Source organism: Megascapheus bottae, chromosome 28 (assembly GCF_031878675.1).
Source record: "Megascapheus bottae isolate mThoBot1 chromosome 28, mThoBot2.hap1, whole genome shotgun sequence".
Taxonomy (NCBI): domain Eukaryota; kingdom Metazoa; phylum Chordata; class Mammalia; order Rodentia; family Geomyidae; genus Megascapheus; species Megascapheus bottae.
The window spans coordinates 8,996,150-9,017,729 of NC_143536.1; the positions used below are offsets into that span (position 1 = coordinate 8,996,150).

At 52.7% G+C, this 21,580-nt stretch overlaps 1 protein-coding gene across 1 annotated transcript in view; it reads right to left on the reverse strand.

Moving 5' to 3' along the window:
* Positions 1-845: 845 nt before the first annotated feature.
* Fam222a (family with sequence similarity 222 member A) overlaps positions 846-21,580 on the reverse strand; it is a 41,179-nt gene continuing 20,444 nt past the window's right edge. The window contains exons 2-3 of the mRNA XM_090320301.1: positions 16,487-16,614; positions 846-3,124 (exon numbers count right to left, since the gene is read on the reverse strand). Coding sequence (XP_090176427.1) covers positions 1,878-3,124; positions 16,487-16,568 — 1,329 coding nt within the window. The 5' untranslated portion in view covers positions 16,569-16,614 and the 3' untranslated portion in view covers positions 846-1,877. The remainder of the gene's footprint in view (positions 3,125-16,486; positions 16,615-21,580) is intronic.

The following is a 21,580-nucleotide window of genomic DNA, read 5'->3' on the forward strand; positions in this document are numbered from 1 at the left end:
TAGCCTCCCTGCATCACCAGAGGTAGCAGCACAGATGGCTTCTAGTCTAGCTCTTTCCTGCGCTGTGCGGGTGCTGAGGTCCCAGGTCCTGGCTGTGAGGGGGGGCAGCTTCCATTCCTTCCTGGGTAATGCAGTCTTGAGCCTCAAGCCACTGCTGTCTGTGCCAATTGCATGTTTATGACAGCCCTCAGGGCCTGCCAGGGCAGGGCCAAGCTTTGGGGCCAGGCTGGTGTGCTGGGTGTGTGAACTCAGCCCCCCCCTCTCCCCCAAGCCCAGCCACTGCCTCTTCTGGACTGGCTGTGTGTGCTGCTGAGCTCAGGGACCTGGGTCCCCACTCCCCATGGCAGCCGATGAGGCAGGGTTGAGGGCAGGGGGTGCGGGTGGTGGGTGGGGCGAGGGTCTTGAGCTTTTCCTGGTTTGGGTGTTGGGCTTTGAGGAGCAAAGGCAGGGAGGGAACCCGAGGGAAGATTCCCCGCTGTGGAGCTGGAACCTGGCCTGGCTGGGCAATGCTGGGCTGGTCACTTCCTGTCTCTGAGCCTTGGCTTCTTGCTAATGGCCTTAGGCTAGCGCTCTGCAGTTGGGACTTGGCAAACGCTGCACGTCCCAGGGCAGGTGGTGCGCATGCACATGGGTCCGGCCTAGCAGCCTCGGGCTGGCTGGGAAGATGGCCTGACCCTGGCACCTGACAAGACAGGTGCACGGGAGGGAAGTGATGTGCTGGGTGTGGCAGGGGAGTCCCAGCTGCCAGCCTGTGCCCTGCAGGCCAGGCTATGTGTGTGTGGGGAGGGGGGTGGAGGGTGGCTCCCTGTGTCCCAGAGGGCGGGAGAGGGGAAGGGAAGGAGGGAGGGCAGATGGGAAGGAGCAAGAATGAAAACAAGAGCTGCAAAAGCAAGCAGACAGCTGAGACACCATCTGTGTTTTCCTTTTTTTTTCTTTCTCTTTTTAAAACAATATAGTGCAGACTGCACTTCTCACAGTAGAATATAATGGTCAATTTTAGTATAAAAAACATTCTCAGATTTGTAAATGCACTTAGTGCTGGAACAGGCCTTGGAGAGATACAGTACCGCTTCTGGAGCGCCAGGGGGTGGGGCCAGGGCATCTGCAGGGGGACCCCCACTTCTCCCCATGCCAATAGGGGCCAGGCTTCGTGGGGTGACTGGTTGGACTGGGTCTCATCCCCTCACTGACTCCTCTGAGACCTCCCCTCCCCACATATATACTGGAGACCTCTGGGTCTGTTTGCAAGCCCACTGCCAGCCCCTGGTGGCGTTGTGCGAGTAGGAAAATGGTGCCCCTTCCTCAAGATGCGGAAAATTGTAATAAATATACAAGTCTAGGATATACGCGGCGTCTCCTCAGACAGCATGCCCTTGTGCACTGCACTGCCTGCACAACTGTGCCAGCAGCCCTGGAGGAGGGAGAGAGAGGAGGAGGGAAGGGAAGGTGCTGGTCCGGGGATGACTCTGTTAGGAAAGGGAGAGTCTGAGAAGGTACCAGGGCCCTGGAAGTCTGGGGTGTCACTGGGGACAGTGGTCTTCACCTGGATTGGTTGGGGGTAGATGACCCCAAGAGACAAGGGGTGTGAAGGGGAATTCCAGTGCGACTCTCACCCTGACATCCACCCTAGACCCAGGAAGAGGCGCTCCTGTGGCTGCGTGGCATCCCCCGGCCCCCGACATGGGCTGTGTCTAGGCCCTCCAGGTCCAGGCAGCCGTCGGGGCGGGGAGGCCCCTCTGTATCCCACCACCGTGACAGCCAGCCCAGTTTCCCCGGGGTATCCACGGGCACAGGCTGGGGCTGGGTGCCCCGGGAGCTGCCCCCCCATTCTGTGGCCTGGCACCCTGCCTGTGCATCCGTGCGGGCTCTGGGCAGCCTTATCTGTAGACAGGCAGGCGGATGTGGGCGTGCTGGTGGTCGAGCAGCCGCGGCACGGCCACGGTCTCGTAGCCCTTGCCCAGCATCTGCTCCTTGATGCAGGGTGGCCGGATGTCGTTGATGAGATACTCCAGGGACTGCAGGCTGCTGCTCAGCACCGACGTGTTGCACACACTCTTGCTGGGCAGGCCTGCGAGCGTGGCCACCCCAGAGCCCAGCTCAGTTACCGCCACGGCTGCGGCGGGGTTGTAGCAGTCGCTGGTGGGCGTCACCAGCACGCTGTTCCAGGGGGCTGCGAAGTACTGGCCCACGGTGAAGCTGGGTGGCAGCACCACGCCGCAGTTGAGAGGTGATCCTCCGGCCCGCTCGTAGCCCCGCCCTCCGCAGGCCTCAGGGGACTTGCTGGCCACCGTGCTCCCACCATAGGCACGCAGTGGCTGGGGAGGGGGCGGAGGGGGCTTTTGGGGCCACAGCAGGTAATCCAGGCCGCTGTCTGTGTACCCTGCAGGCTTGGCCCCAGCCAGCGTCAGGGCTGGCGTGGCCCCCTGGCCTAGCTCGGCTCCTTTCCGGCAGTCGGGCAGCCCAGCTGTGGCCGTATAAGCCATGCTGGGGAAGCTGGGCATGGGGCCGTGCTTGGCGGGGCTGGGGTGGGGCACAGCCACGCCCTGGCAGGTGGTGGGTGCAGCACCTGGGGCCTGGCACTGCTGGTTGAGCTGGTAGAGGATGCTGTGGATGGAGGGCAGGTTGGAAGGCGGCAGCGGCAGGCCTCGGCCGGGCAGGGGGATGATGGAGGTGGCAGTGGCGGCTGCAGGCAGGTTGGGTGGTGGGGCAGGGGCTTCAGGTGGCTTTGAATAGGCCAGGGACCCCAGAGTGCTGGGCGCTGGATAGGGAGCGATGCCCACCTGCACGGTGGCCGGCGACAGCTTGGTCCTCTTGCCCTCGGCGTTCTTGAGGACGCTTTTGGTGGGCCCGGAGGGCGCTGCCGTGCCGGAGGAGGAGACAGCGGCTTTGACGATGGCCAGCAGGCCCTGGTAGCCAGCCGCGTGCTGCGGGTAGGGGCTGTAGCGCTGGGCGCTCGTGTCATAGCCGTTGACCGTGCGGCTCAGGTGCTTGTGCTGCGGCACCCGGATGTTGGTGGGGAAGATCTTGATGGACAGCGGGCTGTTGGCCACCTTCTCCGCATAGGCATCCAGCTCGGCTGGACTTGGGTAGCGAGAGGAGTGCATGGAGCTGGCCACCGACTCGCCTGCAGGGACAGAGGCACAGGTTACCCCTGCCCTGGTGGCCGTACACCCCCGCTGCCCAGCGCTTTCTTCCTCCCATCGACAGAGGGTGGCAGAGCCTCCATTTCCCAGCCCGTGGAGTGCTGGGGGAGACGTCACTCCGCAACCTCATTTCCTCAGGGGAAGGGGGGTGGCCATGCTAGAGTGGCTGTGGGGCCAGGCCGCGGACTCTTTGAGTAGATGCTTCCCCCTCCACTGGGGGCAGGGACCTCCCCACAGAGGAAGGGGAGAGGGCTCAGGCCTCTGCCAGCCTCCTCTTCCTCCCCTGCTGTGGGCTCACAGCCTGTTTGGATGGGATCCATGCTGTGACAAGGAGGTGTGGGCGGCGTAGGATCTGGGGAACCCACCCTACCCTCTAGGGAATCTTGCTGCTGGGGGGGAGGGGAGGAGAGGGGCAAGGCTGATTTGCAACAATGAGCGTGGCCAGACAGGAGAGGGTGCTGTAAGTAACACGGGCTGTGAGCAGGTGCCAGAGCAGCTTGTGGAGAGGGCCCAGGGGGTGTGGGAGAGCCTTGGGTGGACTTGGGCAGTGTGGAATGTGTGCGCGTCACCACGGGAATGGACGCGTGCATGCGGCAGTGGGATTCCCGATGCTCTGAACACCCCCTAACATCAGCAAGGCCTAGCTGGACGAGAAGCCCTGTGCCCGGCCATGAGCACACTGCATAACCGATGGGCCAGTGTCCTCCATCCTTCTGACCTAACCGGGACTGGGCAGGCGAGCCCGGGGCGGGCCCGGCCCTGACCCCTGCCTGGGGCAACCCCCTCCTAAGTGGCCTAGAATAAACTTGGTGTGGAGAATGGAAATGTCACTTTGGCCAACGGGGGAATCTTTCTCCGAGATTGGATTTAAACTACATTATACAAGCAATTTCATGGGCACTTAGCGCCGCTTGGAGAGTCCCGCAAAAAAGGGGCCTGCTCTTCATTTGCCAGCCATAAATCAGCAGTTGCTATAATGAGCACAAAAATGTCACTTTTATGCAATTTTACAGATGAACAAAACTGGTGAAATTAGCTGTGGTAACCTACTAGACTCAGCAAAAGCGCCTGCCGGGAGGGGGAAAAAAAATCTCTGTGTATTTTCGTCCTCTTAAACTCTCTTCCCAAGCAAGTTCTGCCATTGTGGTGTGAAAATGCATTTGTCCCTGCCATTATACTTCATTCCCAGTTTATCTTGAGTAGCCAATGAGCCACCAACTGTGAAAATGATTAAATCTACAAAATCTATCTAATGGATAGAATAAATTAGGTGTTTAAAACCTTAAAGAGAAGGAAAGAAACTGATGCCTATCTGCTCTAGGTCTCTACCCATCTACCGAAAAAATAGGGTGTCACCTCAATCTGGTCAGCAGAGTTCCTTGGGGGAAGTCAGCTTTTGTGGCAGTGACATTTGGTGACCGCCCAGCAGGTGCCAGGCTCTGTGTGTATGGATAACTAAGGCGTGGGCCAGCCTCCTCTTTAGGGGTGAGAAATCGGGTGATGGCATTCAGCATCTGGTCTCTGAGACCTGCTCGCCCAGCAATCTTTTTGTTTTTAGGGGACACAAACACACTTCACAGACAAGCTGTCTAGAACTCACAATTCTTATCTTGGCCTCCTGAGTTCAACACCTATGCTACAAATCCAGCACGGCCCCAGCCCTTTGGATCATATACTTTTGCCTGGGGTAGTCCTTGGACTGCAGTCCTCCTTACGTTCTTATGGTGAGTGCAGGTATCACAGCCATAGGCATCCATGCTTAGAACGACTCTTGGCTCCTAGGACCTACACCACAAGGACCAAATATCTTGGTTCTAAGAGGCTGGGGGTCCTCCTGGCTCACTCTGGGGGGTCCCTTGCTCTGGGGAAGAGGCCTGGTGGAGATTGTCACAGGCCTAGCCCTGGCTACAGCCTTCTGAGAGACTGAGTGGAGCCACTGGGTTTGGAGTCACCTGCTACCAGGCTGGATAATGCCCATGGATTCCCATTCACAGAGGAGAGGGAGCTCGGCACAGAAGCACAGATGGTAGAGCAGTGGTCAGATACCCTCTATCTGCCTTCCAGGCCACTGTCACCCCAACCCAGGCAGGGCTGGCAGGGCCCGGGGACACGAGCCTGTGCAGCCCGGGGCTCAGGGTTTCCAGTGTGTGTGCCAAATGTGAGGAACATGGGGGCCATCAGCCCCTCTGGCTCTGGCTGATCACAGAGCCCGGAGCCCCTGGACTTCTGCCTGGTCCCTGAAGATCACTGCATGGCCCACAGCCTGTCTGCTCCAGTGGACTGGAGGGTGTGTCTGGAGGTAGGCAACTTCTTCCTTGAGGATGAGGACAAAGGGCAGGGGAGGTGGTGCAGGGTCCGGCCTGGATGCTGCCCCTTCCCATCCGTCCCAACTTCTCATCCCACAAGGGTTTCAGTGGATCAGCAGAAGCCACACTGCTGCTGGCTCGTCCTTGCCCACCTAACCGGGGCTCCTTGCATGTGTACTGCTGGGTACACACTCTGCCCGTCCTGATGCTGGGGGCAGAGCGTCCCCCAGCCCCTTCAGAGTGCCGCAACCACACCAGGTCTTAGAGACGCAAAGCACCAGAATGTCTGCCTTCTTTAGGGGAAGGCGGGCCATGCAGATCCCACGCTGGAAGCATGGGTGATGGCTTGGAAACGTGTCCACAGAGAGCAGTCTTGTGTCCACTGTGCGGAAATGACACCAGTGGCTCTCAGGGCCCATAGGTGTCTCTGTGACTCCATCGGAGGGAGCATGTATGTCCACCCCAGGGCTACCACAGAGCAGAGGCATCGTTCCCACCACCTGTCGGGCACTGAGCAGGGAAATGGCTGCTTGACGCTGGAGTCTGGATCGGGAAGAGCAGGGTCTGTGAGTAGTGGGATGAAAGGTGCCTAGTTTGGACCCAGCCGTCAATGGGAGGCCATCTGGCCTAGAGGGAGAAGGGGAGAGGGAACCCTGCGGGCGCCCAAGAAAAATGAGAGCAGAGGGGAGCAGGTGCTGAGGGTGAGAGAAGGTGGATCAGAGGTGGGGCAGCCCAGAGGCGCCGGGGCAGCGGACGCGGAGGCTAGGTGAGAGGAGGTTCCTAGGCGCCCTGTCTCTCTCCATCCTTATGCCATAGAACCAAGTCTGGAGAAAGCTTTGTCTAGATGGCAGCAGGAGCCCCCCTGTGAAGGGGACAGTGGGCTGGGATGGAAGAGGGTGTTCACACACTCCTGCAGAGTCCCCTGCAGGGAGTCTGGGGTAGGCCCCTTCCATCCCCCTCCCTGGCTCCCAGGGCCTGCTCTATGTGGTGTGGGCTCCCTTAGCTCTGTAGCACCTGGGGGGGAGGGGAGGTCTGAGTCCGCACATCCACCTGAGAGCGGCTGCTCACCAGCAGCACACCTGGCGGCCCTTGCCCACCACACACTCACCGGTTTAGGAGTTGTCTACCAGCACAGGTCATCTGCACACTGGCCTGACAGTGAGTCGGCCTGACCCGCTGACAGGAAGCTGGCCCTACGGGCTGGGCTGGGCTGCTGCAGGTGGAGACTGTGTGCTCTGCGTGCTCACGTGCTAGGTGAACCCATCTTACACCCACCCAGACACGAGCTCTCAACCTAGGCCTCAGCTGACATGTCCCCCGGACAGGCAGCTTCCTGGTGCCCCTGGCACACCCCCTGCGGTGTGACTTGTCTCCTAGCCTTTGGGGGGGGGCGCTGCCCTTCCTCACCATCCTGACACCTAGACAGAAGTGTAGAACCCACAATGGGTGCTCCGGGAATGGCGTGGGAGTGAGAGTTCCAAGCCTTGTGGAAACTGCTGGGTCTAGAAGAGGCTAGACATCCAGGGGACAAGGTGTCAGAAAGCCAGGGCCAGCCAAGGGCGGGTGGCTCACACCTGTCATCCTAGCTACTCAGGAGGTTGAGATCTGAGGATTGCACTTCAAAGCCAGCCCAGGCATGGAAGTCCATGAGACTCATATCGCCACTGAACCACCAGAAAACCAGAAGTGGCACTGTGGCTCAAGTGGTAGAGTGCTAGCCAGGAGCTGAAGAGCTCAGGGACAGCGCCCAGGCCCAGAGTTCAAGGCCCAGGACCGACAGAAAAAGCTAGGGCCTAACCATGTACCTACAAGGGTTGCACAGGCAGGGCTAAGATGGGCCAAGGAGAAGGAGGACTCGGGTGTGTGGCACCCGGGGCTCCCACTCCAGGAGCTGGCCTGCCTCCCCACACGGCCCTGGCCCAATCCATCTCTATCCACTGCAGCCCCCATTAAAGGCTTGTCAGGAAATTTAAAGGCTGGCGAGAAGTGCCGGGCAAATCGTCGCTGCCATTAAGTTAATGTTATGGGCCTTTTACAGGTGCGTTAAATAGACGTAGTTATTAACGAGTATATTAAACCAATTAAAACCAGCCCTTTGAGTGGGGTTTAATGCTGCCTCAGGGACACCCAGGAGCGGCCCTGGGCCCACAGCTGCCTTCTAGAAGCAGTGTGGGGGGTGAGGGGGGGGTCTCTTCTGTAGAGACCAGATGTGAGAAGCTGAGACTCACCCAGAGTCAGGTTGCAGGCTGACCTTGACTGTGGGTGCCTTCAGCAGGACTCTTCCTGAGCTTTGTGGCGCAGCAAGCATTGCAGTCCTTGCTCACCAAGGAGGGGTGGGGGCCTCTATGGGGACCCCAGCATCTGAGGGGGGGGTGCAGTCAGGTGACTGGGTAGTACACAGAGGCAGCGGGGACACCCTCATCCTGCAAGGCCAGGCTGTGGCTGGCTAGTGGTTAGATGAGCAGGCTGAGTGAGGGCTGCCATCTGCCCCACGTCCTGGTGCTGGGCGTGGCAAGCAGCAGATTTGGAACTGGAGCCTGGTGTCTGCTGGCCTCTTCCAGATGGCTTTGCAGCACCAGGACCCCATAGTCACCCTTGGAGAGGTGGTGCCCACAACCCCAGGTTTCTGGGTATAGAAAGGGGCACCATGGGTGTGGAGAATGAGGGCATGCTAGGCTCACAGGAGTCATTTGGGGAGATATGTTTTCTTCTGTCTCCTTCCTCAAATCCTAGAAGTCATTATGTCGGGGTAGCAAGAAGTATGGGGGCTCTCTCAGAACAGAAGGGTCCCTTGCAGGACCCAATACCAGCCCCCAGGGAAGAACAGCCCACATCTGCATTCCCCTTCACTGTGACACTCCGCCCTTGGAGGTGGCAGCCTTCTGAATGCTCAATTAACGTGACACTAATTAGCTGGTGGCACAGGCAGAATCCCTAATGAGGTCGCTGGGAGGGGGGAGGGAGGGCTGTGGGCAGGGCCTCCGACAGGAGGGACATAGGAGCAGCAGCAACTTGCTAGCCACCCGAGGGACCCAGACCTACCCTAACCCCTGACCTCGGGAGCGGAGAGGAGGGCTAGGGCTGGTATGAAGCCAGGGCCCCGTTACCAGCTGGGGCACATGGCTCTGTGGCCTGGTTCCAGGGGAAGAAGGCTAAGATAAAATGAGAGAATGCAAGCCAGATGGCTCAGGAAAAGTCTGGCCTCCTTGCTTCTGGCTCTTTCTGAGTTAGAAAAGGCAGGCAAGGCTGTGGTTTCTCTGGGGACAGGGATCATGCCAGGGGTTTCTTAAGACTCTTTTCCCCGGGCTGGATTCAAAACTTGATCTTCTGATCTCGGTCTTCTAAGTAACTAGGATTACAGGTATGAGCCACCATTAACTCCCCAACTGGCCCATTTACTTCAGCTTTAAACTGTATATCATACTTAGATGAAATGGACAAATTCCTAGGCATAAACTATCCAAATCTGAATAAAATAGACTCATAACAAAAGACAAGTTATTAATTGAAATATTACCCACAATGCAAAGCTCCAGCCAGGATTCTGTCAAGCATTGAAATAACACTAGGGCTTCCTAAACACCATAAAGAGGGAATAGCTGTAAAGTGATGCTGTAAGGTTAGTATCATTACCCTGTAACAAAACTAAAGATATTTCTCCCCTATACAAACACTGCAAAACAAGGGGGAAAAAAAATCAAGAAAATACCAGCAAACCAAATCCAGTGACAAAAAGGTCTAGAGTATGACCACAAGGGACTTGTGTTCTAAGGAACACAAGGTTGACTTGCCATATTAAAAAAAATTGATATATATATCAATCAGCCAGGCATGGTGATTCACTTCTGTAATCCTAGCAACTCAGGAGGCTGAGAGCTGAGGATCGTGGTTCAAAACCAGCCAGGGCACTAAACTCAGTGAGACTCTATTCCAATTAATCACTAGCAAAGGGGAAATGGGGGTCTGGCTCAAGTGGTAAGAGTGCTAGCTTTGAACTACCAAGTTCAGGGACAGCACCCAAGCCCAGAGTCCAAGCCTTAAGACAAACCCTGCCTCCCCCAAAATCTATTACCATCACAGACTTTATCAGTAGAACAATGGACAGTGTCCCCCTACCAAAAAAGCCTTTGTCCTCTGGATCCTTTCAGGATAAAATATTCAACACAACACGAACAATCTACGGCTGATTTTTATGTACTAGTCAAAGACTGAATGGCTTCTATAATGAGAAATAAGACAAAGATGTCAAATTTTCAACCAACTGAGGAAAGCTTCAAATGCCAGGGCAAGTAGGAAAAGAAAGACATTCATATTAGTAAGAAGGACATGGATGACAAAAAAATGCAAGAATAAACCAGCTGTACAAGGTCACAGGATATAAAATCACATCATTTACATTAAACATCAAGAAACAAATTAAGGCAACAATTCCCAGAAGTCTGGCATGGTGGTAGCAGCCTGTAACCCCAACACTTGGGCGCCTCCTTCCTCAGCCTCCTAAGTTCCAGGGCAGCCTGGGCTACAAGGGTGGAACTCCTGCAAAATAACCAGGCACCCCAAGAAAGCTAGGTGCCAGTGGTTCATGCCTGTAATCCTAGCTAATCAAGAGGCTGAGATATGAAGATTATAGCTCAAAGCCAGCCTAGTGTGTGAGACCCTTCACCAACCACCAAAAAGCCAGAAAAATGTGGCTCAAAGCATCAACTATGAGCAAAAAAGTTCAGGGACCATGCCCAGATCCCAACCATCCACTCAAAAGATGCTAGTGAGCCCTAGCTATTAGGCAGGTGCAAAGGTAAACCACAATGAGATGCCACTTCATACCACTGCAACAGCTGTCGTCAGAAGGGGTGAAGAAACTAGAATTCAATTTCAGTAGGAAAATAAATAGTATGCCACTCTGAGCTACAGCTTGGTACTTGCTCAAAGTTCAGCAGTGACTCTGTGACCCAGCGATTTGACTCATAGAAAGGCATAATACCCACAAGTCACAAAAACCTCTTTCTCCCCCACCTCTCCCAGCCAAGTCTTTTCACATCCTCATAGATGGCCAGGACTGCTCTCTTTCAGCCAACACTTTTTCCTTATAGAACTGGGAACACAGACTCCAAAAGGTGACTTATTCAAGATCATGTTTGTCCACAGCCTTGGGGGAAACCAGCATGGCCTGAAGCTGAGGACCAGCCTGGGGCACTGTGGGACAAAAGGTCTCCATCACCCAAGAATCACATAATCATGGAAAGGGTGGGAGTCCCTTGGCTTGGTGTCCAGGCACTGACCGGCAGCAGTGCCGGATTCAATTTGCTTATCTCCCTTCCTGCCTCCCTCTTTCCTGTGTTCTTCAATTACAAGCGGAGTCAGTGTCTTTTCCAATAAGTGCAGAGATGTGAAAGGATCTGTGTGGCAGGAGGAGGAGGAGGAGAAGGAAGAGGAGGAGGAGATGGTGGTGGTGGTCTGTAGTGGCCGCATGCACTCTACAGTTCCAGCTGTGGAGCAGGAAGGAAGGTCCAGACCCAGTCATCAAACCCAGCTCCACCTCCAGCCAGCTGGCAGTGGAGGGCAAGGCAGGCATCCATGACAGCTGCACAGGAGCCACCAAAGTGAAACAACACAGGCCCCATGAAACAGTGAGTCCCTCTTGGAACAATCTGCACAGATACACATGGACCGAGATGCTCAGAGTCAGGATCTAGGTGCTCAGGCCTGTAGCCTTAGCTACCCAGAAAGCGGAGATCTGAATATTAGGATTCAAAGCCAGAGTGGGCAGACGGTCTGAAACTCTCATCCCCAATTAACCAGCAGAATGCCAGAAGTAGAGGCTCAAGTGGTATAGAATACCAGCCTTGAGCAAGAAAAAAAAAAAAACCTCTGGGACAGCACCCAGGCCCTAAGTTCAAGCCAGTGTGTGCTGGCACACATGGATATGCTTGCATGTGCACACACCCACACCCCCCCCACACACACACGTGAGCACATGATACTTGTGAGTGGCAAGAAACTAGAAACCTCAACATCCCTGACACAGAGGTAATGTTGGTCTTTGTGCAGCGGAACACAAAGTAGCTGCGACACAGGATTGAGCAAATGAGGTATCCAGGCTGCTGGCAGCAGCGGAGGCCAGGTGAGGCTGAGAGAAGCAACCAAGCAAAGTGCTATCTCAGATCTGAGAATTGAAGTTCAAAATCAGCCTGGGCAGGAAAAGTCCATGAGACTCTTATCTCCAATTAACTATTAAAAATTCAGAAGTGGAACTGTAATTTAAGTGGTAGAGCACTATCCTTGAGCAAAAAGACGCTTAAGGACAGTACCTACGCCCTGAGTTCAAACTCCAAGACCTGAGTGCGCGTGCGCTGGAAGTGGTACAGTGGTTCAAGTGGTAGAATGCTAGCCTTGAGAAAGCTCAAGGACAGTGCTCAGGCCCTGAGCTCAAGTCCTGAGCTCAAGCCCAGGACTGGAGAAGGAAGGAAGGAAGGGAGGAAGGGAGGGAGGGAGGGAGGGAGGGAGGGAGGGAGGGAGGGAGGGAGGGAGGGAGGGAGGGAAAATAAATTCAATTCAGGAAATCCCGCCTTATGTCTCAGTGGGGTTCAGTCGGGAAAGCAAAGATGGTTCAATACAAAGGAATCTATTGTCACTCATATTAAAGGATTGCAAGAAAGAAAACATACTTTCATAAACACTGAAAAGTAATTTGGTCAAGGTCAACATCCTCCTTAATAAAACAGGAACAGATGGAGACTTATGTAACCCAATAAAACACCTGCCCCAAAGCCAGCATTTCCTTAATGGAAAAATCTAGAAGCTATTATCACCACTATTATTTTCATTGTTCCAAGGACAGTAGCCCACTCTATTTAAAAAAAGAAAAGAAAAAAATTAAGGTATAAAACAAAGTAGGATGGAAAATTACCCTTTGCTGTGATAACTGGAAAACCCAAGAGACTAAATCAAAAAACCATTTATAGACAATAAAAAAACTCAGTGAGGTGGCAGAAGTTAATAGCCTTCCTAGGGACAACTTCCATTTACAAAAGAAAACACTTATCAAAACTAGCTCATCTACCTGGAGGGGAACTGAACCCAAAACATGCAAGACAAAAGGAAATGAATGGTAAGATGTCCCAAGGGACACACAAGGCAGTCTAAAGCCAGGCTCTGATGCTCATGCCTGCAATCTAGCTGGTGGCTGGTATCTAAGGATCACAGTTCGAAGCCAACCTGGGCAGGAAGTCCATGAGACTTTTATCCTCTAATCATCAAAAAGCCAGAAGTAGAGCTGTGGCTCAAGCGGTAGAGGGCTAGCCTTTAGCACAAAAGCTAAGAACAATACTCAAGCCCTAAGCTCAAACCCCAGGACCAGCACAAAAAGAAAAAAAGAAACTGAGATGTCTTCCTACATTCTAGATTCATCTATAAGTGTAATGCAAGTATCATTAAAAAAAAAAGCACAAATGGAATTTTTGGTTTTATCTAGGTAAGCTGATTCCATAGTGAAGATAAAAAAGCAGCAAAGAAAATTTTGGGATGGGGAAGGAAAAAGCTCCATCCAGTATAGAAACATGGTACAATGCAAATGACCCTTAAACAATACGCTGACAGCAGTTCAGAAGTGAGGAATCTACGAAGAGGGTCTGTGTCAGTGGATACAGACTGCTGCTTGTTAAAATTGACTGTAGTGCTGGGTGTCAGTGGCTCATGCTACTCAGGATGCTGAGATCTAGACAATCATGGTTTGAGACCAGCCTGGGTACAAAGTCCAAGAGACTCTATCCCCAACACACTAGCAAAGATCTGGGCTGTTGGGCCCATGCCTGTAATCCTAGAAACTCAGGAGCTGAGATCTGAGGATGGTGGTTCAAAGCCAGCTCAGGCAGGAATGTCCGTGAGATTCTTATCTCCAGTTCACCCCCAGAAAAACAGAAGTGGCAATGTGGCTCATGGTAGAGCGCTAGCTTTGAGCTAAAGAACTCAGGAACTGTACCCAGGCCCAGAGTTCAAGTCCCACAATCAACAGAAAAAAGATTGGCTAGGGGCATGGCTTCAGTGGAAAAGTGCCTGCCAAGAAAAAAAGCCAAGCAAAATCATGAGGCCTGGGCGAAAGGTAAGAAAATAGAAAACCTGGGTGTAGTGACAGTTGTACTATTTGTGAATCTACTATAAATGGCTGAATTACTAATACTTGTAATGAGTTACTGTATATAAATTATAACTCAAAGTCATTACATTTTCTAAACATTATAACACTACAATAATGGAAACAGGGTAAGATGTGCAGCCCATGCCTGTAATCACACACTCAGGAAGCAGAGGCAGGAGAACGTGAAGTTCCAGGTCAACCTCACACTGTATGCCAGAAAAATTACAAAACTCACATCATAGTTTTGAGGTACATGAAAAACTGGAAAAACCTTGAGAAATATATAGATCATATGTGTGTGTGTTTTTTTTTTTTTTTTTTGCCAGTCCTGGGCTTGAGCTCAGGGCCTGAGCACTGTCCTTGGGCTTTCTCAAGGCTAGAGCTCTACCACTTGAGCCTCAGCACCACTTCCAGCTTTTTTCTATGTATGTGGTACCAGGAATCGAACCCGGGTATTCGTGCATGCTAGGCAAGCACTTTAACCACTAGGCCAAACTCCAGGCCCTCATATGTATTTTTAAAAACTATAAAGAGGGGGGCCGGGAGTTTGGCCTAGTGGTAGAGTGCTTGCCTAGCATGCACAAAGACCTGGATTCAATTCCTTGGCACCACATACATAGAAAAAAATTAGAAGTGATGTTGTGGCTCAAGGGTAAAGCTCTAACCTTGAGAAAAGCCCAAGGACAGTACCCAGGCCCTGAGTTCAAGCCCCACAACTGGCAAAAAAACAAAAAACAAAAAAACTATAAAGAGGGCTGGGAGTTTGGCCTAGTGGTAGAATGCTTGCCTAGCATGCACAAAGACCCACATACATAGAAAAAAAGCCAGAAATGGCTCAAGTGGTAGAGCTCTAGCCTTGAGAAAGCCCAAGGACAGTGCCCACATCCTGAGTTCAAGGCCCAAGACTGGCCCAAAAAATAGAAATAAAAAATAAAGAGAACTGAAAAAAACTCTAGGAAATTTTTTTTTCCTTAAGCAAAAGAGCAAGGGAAGGGGTGACACCGTCCAAAAAAAAATGTTCTCTTTACCTGACTTATGTAACTATAACTCCTCTGTACACCACCTTTATAATAACAATAAAAAACTTTAAAAAATCGTAAACAGTTAAACAAAATCTCAGCCTTAGGAAATACTTTTTAAGTATGGTGCAAAAAAATCCAAAGGCCATAAAAGAAATACTGAAAAATCTCACCAAATAAAATTCCTCCAATGGCAGAACCAAAGGACAAGCAAACAAAGTGGGGAAAACCTATGCAATTCATGACAGAGATCTAAATTCCATTAATACAAACAGTGCCTCCACATCAGTAAAAGACAAATACTACCCAATTGGAAAAACAAAGTACCATGGAAGTAGATTATTCAAAGAAAAATCAAGTGGTGGGCCGGGAGTTTGGCCTAGTGGTATAGTGCTTGCCTAGCATGCACGAAGACCCGGGTTCGATTCCTCGGTACCACATACATAGCAAAAAGCCAGAAGTGGTGCTGAGGCTCAAGTGGTAGAGCTCTAGCCTTGAGAAAGTCCAAGGACAGTGCTCAGGCCCTGAGCTCAAGCCCAGGACTGGCAAACAAAACAAAACAAAGAAAACCACAAGTGGTTCACTCATGAACAGATGCTCAAACTAGGAGGCCACCGTGATCCCATAACCCCAGCTCGGGTGAGCCAAGTGCAGGGTGTGATGGCATTTCTGTGGGGAGCCGGCCCCTGCCCCCTGTGGCCACTGTCTTTCTAAAGACATTGGGCTTACATCAGTGAAGATTACAAAGGCACTTACCTATGGACCAGAATTTCTACCTCTACAGCCTGCAGATTCTTCATATACTGACACAGACAGGGTTCACTGCTGTAGGGCTTGTAAGAGGAACAGGTTGGGTACATTCTAAATAAAGGACTGTTCAAATAAATTACGGCTCATCCTTGCGGGCAAGCTATGTGGCAGGAACACGAGGACGCCTTTAGAAGCCAGCACGGGGGACATGTTGCAAAGTGAGAACGTGAGGTGCAGGACTGTGGAAAGTATGTGTGACACACGACCACTGGGGCGTCCATTAAACGCCTCCTGGGGGGACACACAGGAGGGGACACACAGGATACCAGCCCCTGGGTTGCTTTTGTCTGCATACCCCTTCCTTCCGCGCCAGTATCGGACAAGAATATTACCTTGTCTAAAGATAAATAAATACTCAAAAGCAGCCACAATGTCAGCATAATGGTCAGCAATGAATGACCTGGGCTGTAAGCCAGAAGCCCTAGGGAGGGAGGGGCAGAGACTGGTACACAGGAGACGGATGTCCCCTTTCAAGAGCCAATGGTCACTCCCACCAACAGCTCCAGCAGCAGCCCAGATCTATGCCACCACAGCCTCCAATGTCTCCCCAAAGATACCAGAATAGAGTTTTATTGCAAATCTCCCCATTTCTAACTATTTCCATGTACTTTAAATGTTCCTTTTGAGGGACAGGGCAAGGGGTGAAACTGTCCAAAAAGAAATGTACGCTTTACCTGGCTTATGTAACCCCTCTGTACATCACTTTTATAATAATAAAAACAGTCAATGCAACTTTGTGAAAGCCCAAGGTAGCTACAAACTGTCTGCGGTCACCAGATGCTAGTGCAGAGGAAGGATGACAGAGCTGGGAGGCCACCAAGTCCAACCCTAACCAGACAGAATAAAAGCCACGCCTGAGGGAAGAGCATGCTTGCCATCCCCTAGTCCTCAGGCCCTGGGCTGAGGCAGGAAATGAAGGTAGGCCAGGCAACCAGAACCTGGGTGAAAAGTACTGCAGAGGACACGGCCACATCATGGTGGAGACTCAAGTGGGGAGTTCCAGGGGAGACCTCCCTTGTGGACTGTGGACTGAGAGCAGGCCGAGGGAGAGGAGGGCCGAAAGGGCCCACTCACATTTGCGTAGCTCCAGGCTCTTGCTTGGGCAGGCCAGGTGCTGACGGGGGGGATTCTGGGTCCTCTGCAGGCAGGCCAGCATGGCTGAACTGGGGGTCTCCGGTGCAGTGGGCTCAGTGGCGGGATGGCTGTGAGGAAGAAAATGAGATGTGTTACTCATGGCCGCACACCCTCCCCAGTACTGTGCCTTTCCAAGCAGCCTGTCAGATGAGATGGGGCCCAGGCATAGCTTACCTAAGGTGTGACAGGCAGCAAGAGGAGATAGCTCACTGAGTGTGTGGGTCACCTCCTTCAGGGGCTGCTTTGGCACCCTTAGATCAACTTAGACTTCACCCTCCCACACCCCAAGGTAGACTGCCCTGGCTGGAGAGGACCCCAGCCCTCCTATAATTCTGTGAGTAGATCTGTGGCAGCTCATGGAGAGGGGGGAGGCCACATCTGGTGAGCCTCTGGCTCACCTAGCCTCTGGCTAGGCTGGTGATGTCAGAACCTACTTGCTGCCATGTACACTTGGGAAGTGGAGGCATGTTCCTGGGGCCCAGAGCCCCTGAGCAGGGGCAGGTCAGACTTGCCTCGGGGGGCCACCTGGAAGAGGGAGGGGGCTTCCCAGCTAGGTCCCTTCCTCTCCCCAGGCCACAGAGAAGGAGGGTCCAGGTGTGAGCTCAGCTCTAGAGACCCTGCAGTCTGCCCCCCTGGGCACTGTAGCCCAGCCCTAGTATCAGGCTAGTCACCTCCATTCTCCTGTGTTGGTCTGAAAGAACTGGGGGGGGGGGTGTTTAAGGGTAAGAAAGGGAAGTTATTCAATACTAAACAGGTGTCTGGAGCTCTGAATCCTGCCGCTTTCTTCTAATAATGAAGTATTCATGAGGAAAAGCCTTTTTTCACTACTTTCTTAAGATACTAATTTCACAACAAGCTCCTTGTTACGGTGCAATTATTCCAATCTTGTATTTCCCAGAGATGGCGGCAGCCTCCCGTCTGTCCTGGTCTCTCAGTAAATGAAAGACAATCACGTAACCACCTTTCATTATGCTCTATTTTACTTTCAGCAAAGGTACCCTGAAAGAAATGATTTCCTCTGAAAGGGACTTTTATTCAGTTTCAAAACCAATTTTCTCCTATTACTGTCTCAAAAAAGAGAGAGAGCGAGAGTGAGAGAGGGAAGCGGAATGGATGTGGGGAAGGGTGGGTGATTCTCTTCCCCTCCCCCCAGTCGCCAGCCTTAACACAGCAAGGTGATAAATGCTGCAGTATCCACTTCCCAGCTCTGATTTCTGGCAATTTAAAAATATGCCATTACAATCAGGCAGAAATTATACAGTTTAAGAAGGGAGTGAAGTGGGGCTTACTACAAGATGCAAGTCCTTGACTTCAGAATGCAGTGCAGTGCCTTGGGGACCTGTGAAGTGAGCAGGGGGTGGGGAAAGGCTCAGACTGATGGCACCACATCCCTGGACATGGCCTGAAGGCCATGTGACAGCACGTGGGCTCCCTCCACTCAGACCCTGCCAGCACATACTCAGGACGTGTGGTATACACCTGTGGCACACTTGTGCTTGCTACCCCCTCGCAGGCATACATGGGTCCTCAGGGACCCATAACCAGTGCATGCTGGGAGGCCAGAGGTGACCAGCTCCCCTGGCCCTGTCTCCCTCCCCATCTGTTCCAGAGCAGAGTCCTCCTCTTGTCACCCTGATGTGGGGGTCGGGGTGGGATGAGAGGGGAGAGCTGCAGAGAGCCAGTCTATGCCTTTCCCTCCATAGCTGAATACCTAGGCCAGAGGAGAGTAGTCTTATGCCTGGGACCCTAGTAGACAGTGGTCAGGAGGGATAAGGGAGATGAGAGACCTGGTACATAGGGTGTCTTAGGCTGAGACCTGGAGCCAGTCCACTTCCAGTGTGAAGTAGTATGCCTCGCACGAGGCGGGGCATACTACCCCTCTTTGGCATGTGAAAGTCACTCCATTATCCCTTTCTCCCCCACTCCACCCCCAGGTCATCTTCTGGCCAGAAGTCCAGCCCATCTCCAGGGCCCTAATTCCTGGTGGCCACCCATCTTCCCATGCGTGAATTGAAAAGGACAGGCTGCCTGTGCCAGAGCCCTGTCGAGTCCCAAAGCTGCTTCCCTAGGGCTCTGGTCTCTAATTCAGGTGCCCACGTCATCTGGGAGCCAAGGGGGCCGCCTGACTGAGCTCAGGACAGCAGAGTTTTCAGAAAAGATGATGTCCAAGGCAAGGCCTCTGCTCAGCTTCTCCAGGACAGCTTGCCTAGACAGTCTATCCCATTCCTCACCTCTAGAAGGCTGGAGGTCAATCCCACCCTGCCTCTGAGACTGTCGGCACTGGGAGAGGAGCAGGTTTTCCCTCTCTGTACCTTTGGGTTTCCTCAGCTCACTGCCCATCCTTCTAGGACTCCATGTCCTGCCACTGGAGACAGCTGGGGGGAGGAGCCGCCAGGCATCAATAGACCTCTCTCAGTTCCCAGATTATGTCACCATCTACAAACAGAACACATCAGGCTCTCTCCTTGACCTTTTTTTCTGGCCTCAGAACAACCTACTGAGCCTGGAGGTCTCACCCCGCTCATATTCCTCCTTTGGCTCTTCTTTCTGCCAGCTGCCTCAAGCCTCCAATGCTTTGCACATGCAGTGAAATCCCATGCGACCCAGCGGGATCTCTCTTCAGAGTTGGACTCAGTGTCCCCATCACAAACCCTGCTTATACCACTGTGATTGCCAATTTCCATGTCTGCCTCTCCCCTCTGGAGTACATATTTCTTAGAGGTGAGGACCATAACTTATTTCTTTCTCTCTGATGCTTGCAAAGAGCAGTCATTTAATAAATAGGCAATGGATGAATAACTGCATCAATGAATTAGTTGTTGTCAGATGAAGTGAATAAGGCCTGGTGAAGGCAAGCATTCTGCACCTTCTACACGGCCAGCCAGAAACAGGACTGCAGGGAACACCGAAAACACTCATCATCCACCCAGTACTCTCATGATGGCTCCCCTCTGTCGGAACCATATGGCCTGCAAAAGACCAGTTCCATAGGATCCCCAGATGGACTCCCATTTCTCTGACCCCGCCAGGGACCAATGCAAGAGCCACTGTTCAATTTGGAAACCCTATCTGCAAATCAGACTGTTTATAAGCTCAAGGTCTTCTGTGACTTTAATAATAAAGTGTGGGGGGAGGGATTGGTGGAAAAAAAATGATTAGAATGCTTTGGCACAGTCCCTGACATGAGGGTTGATAAGATGCCTTATCTTCCAGAAACCCAAGGAAAAGGTCCCTTTTACCAGATAACGCCCCCAGCTGTCGATGTGCCCTTTCATAGCTGAGCATTAGATAAAAGGAATGAGACAGGGGAGGGGACAGAAGGAAGGAACTTTCTAAGTCCAAGGAGGAATTGAGTCTGCTGTTTGCCTTGGCAGACACTGAGCAACAGAAGGTTGTCTAAGGGCTGGCTTTATTCTTATTAGAAGAACAGGAAAAGGGCCTTTGGCCCTGTCTACCTTTTGTCATCTCTCCCCACTTGCCTGGCTGCAGAGGGCATGGGAGGGGGGCAGGGAACAGACAGGTGGGAGTGGGGAGTTTGGAAGCAGCGTGTGTAGCTTAGTACTAAGCTGTTCTTAGAGCAGCACACGTTTGTGGACTGCCTGTCCCCTCGCTGTCCAGCAACATGTGCATCCTTCCATCACACCCCTCAGCAACCTTAGCAGCCACTACTGGATTCTGTCTTAAACTCCATTTCATAGACGGGAGGAGGGCGATTTGTACAAGGTCAGAGATTTCAGATGGCACGGCCCTGGGTGTCAATACTGGTCTGAGCCTGAATTGTAACCTAATGGCAATTTGGAGGGTGGGGGAAATTCAGCTGTGTGTGTGTGTGTGTATGTGTGTGCAGTATTTCTCTCCAGTGCACTTTGATTCCACTCTAGGAGGGGCAGAGAGGAGATGAGAAGACAGAAGAGAGGGCAGAGGCTCCCAGGAGGCCCCTCATTCATCCTATAACCATTCAACAGAGCACAGTGCATAAGACATGTGTCAGATCAACAATGCTGAGATGAGTAAAGCCCAGGCCTTGCCCCTTGCATACTCATTCACTTCTTCACTCACTCACTCGCTCACTCATTCGCCCATCCATCCATCCATCCATCCAGCTAGCAAACTTCCTCTATCCTGTCCCATGGATGGGAGCATAGAAACAGGAAACAATGTACTGGCACTAGGCACCCAGGCAACATCCAACCAGAACATTCAGCCCATGCTATAAAGAGCCTATTCTGGCTTCTCCCCCCCCCCCATGCAGTGTTGTCCTGCAGGACAGGGGAGAACCATGTTCCTGCCTCTATGGTCAGCAGTCTGTCAGGGCCAGGCCCAGCTGGCCCTGCAGCAAGCCACATTTGGATTTCCTAGCAGGACAAGGCTTCAGTCCCACGAAGACCACAGGCTATGCCACTTCCGGCCCTCATCCTCCTGCCATCCCAGGAGTGGTGACTCTAGCTTCTGTGTCGCTACTTAAGACCAATGACTGGCTGGGGTGATTCTGCCAGGTCCTTCCCAGACTCCAACAGGACGAGGAGTAGAGCAAGCCCGAGACTCAGGGTTTCACTGGCCTGGCAGAGACAAGGTTTTCCTTGGCTAAGTGACCCAGAAGAGGTCATAGCACCTCTCTGAGCCTTCATTTTTCTAGTTACACTTGATGGGGAAGTGAGCTGGTTGACTGGCTGAAGCATCTGGCCTGGACAAGCAAGACGTTATCAATTGGTTTTCAGACAGACAGGATCTTTGGTGTCTGCTGTGTGCAAGGCTGAGGGCTGGGTACACACACAGGACTGAAGACACAGTCTAGAAGTCCTATCTGAAGAATCTGGAAAGCTCCAGCAGCTCACTCCAAGTGGAGCAGATGGGACTCAGCTCCCCATTGCCCCCAACACCAACCTTCTCCCCTCGTGTCCTCAGTGGTCACCCAAGTCTCCTTTTCCTCATGCTGTCCTAGCCACACAGCTGTCACCCTATGCAGGGAAGAGCCTTAAGTGGTAGAAGGCCCATGGTCAGGGAGGAGAATGGGGGGGCCGGACTATGGGTGGT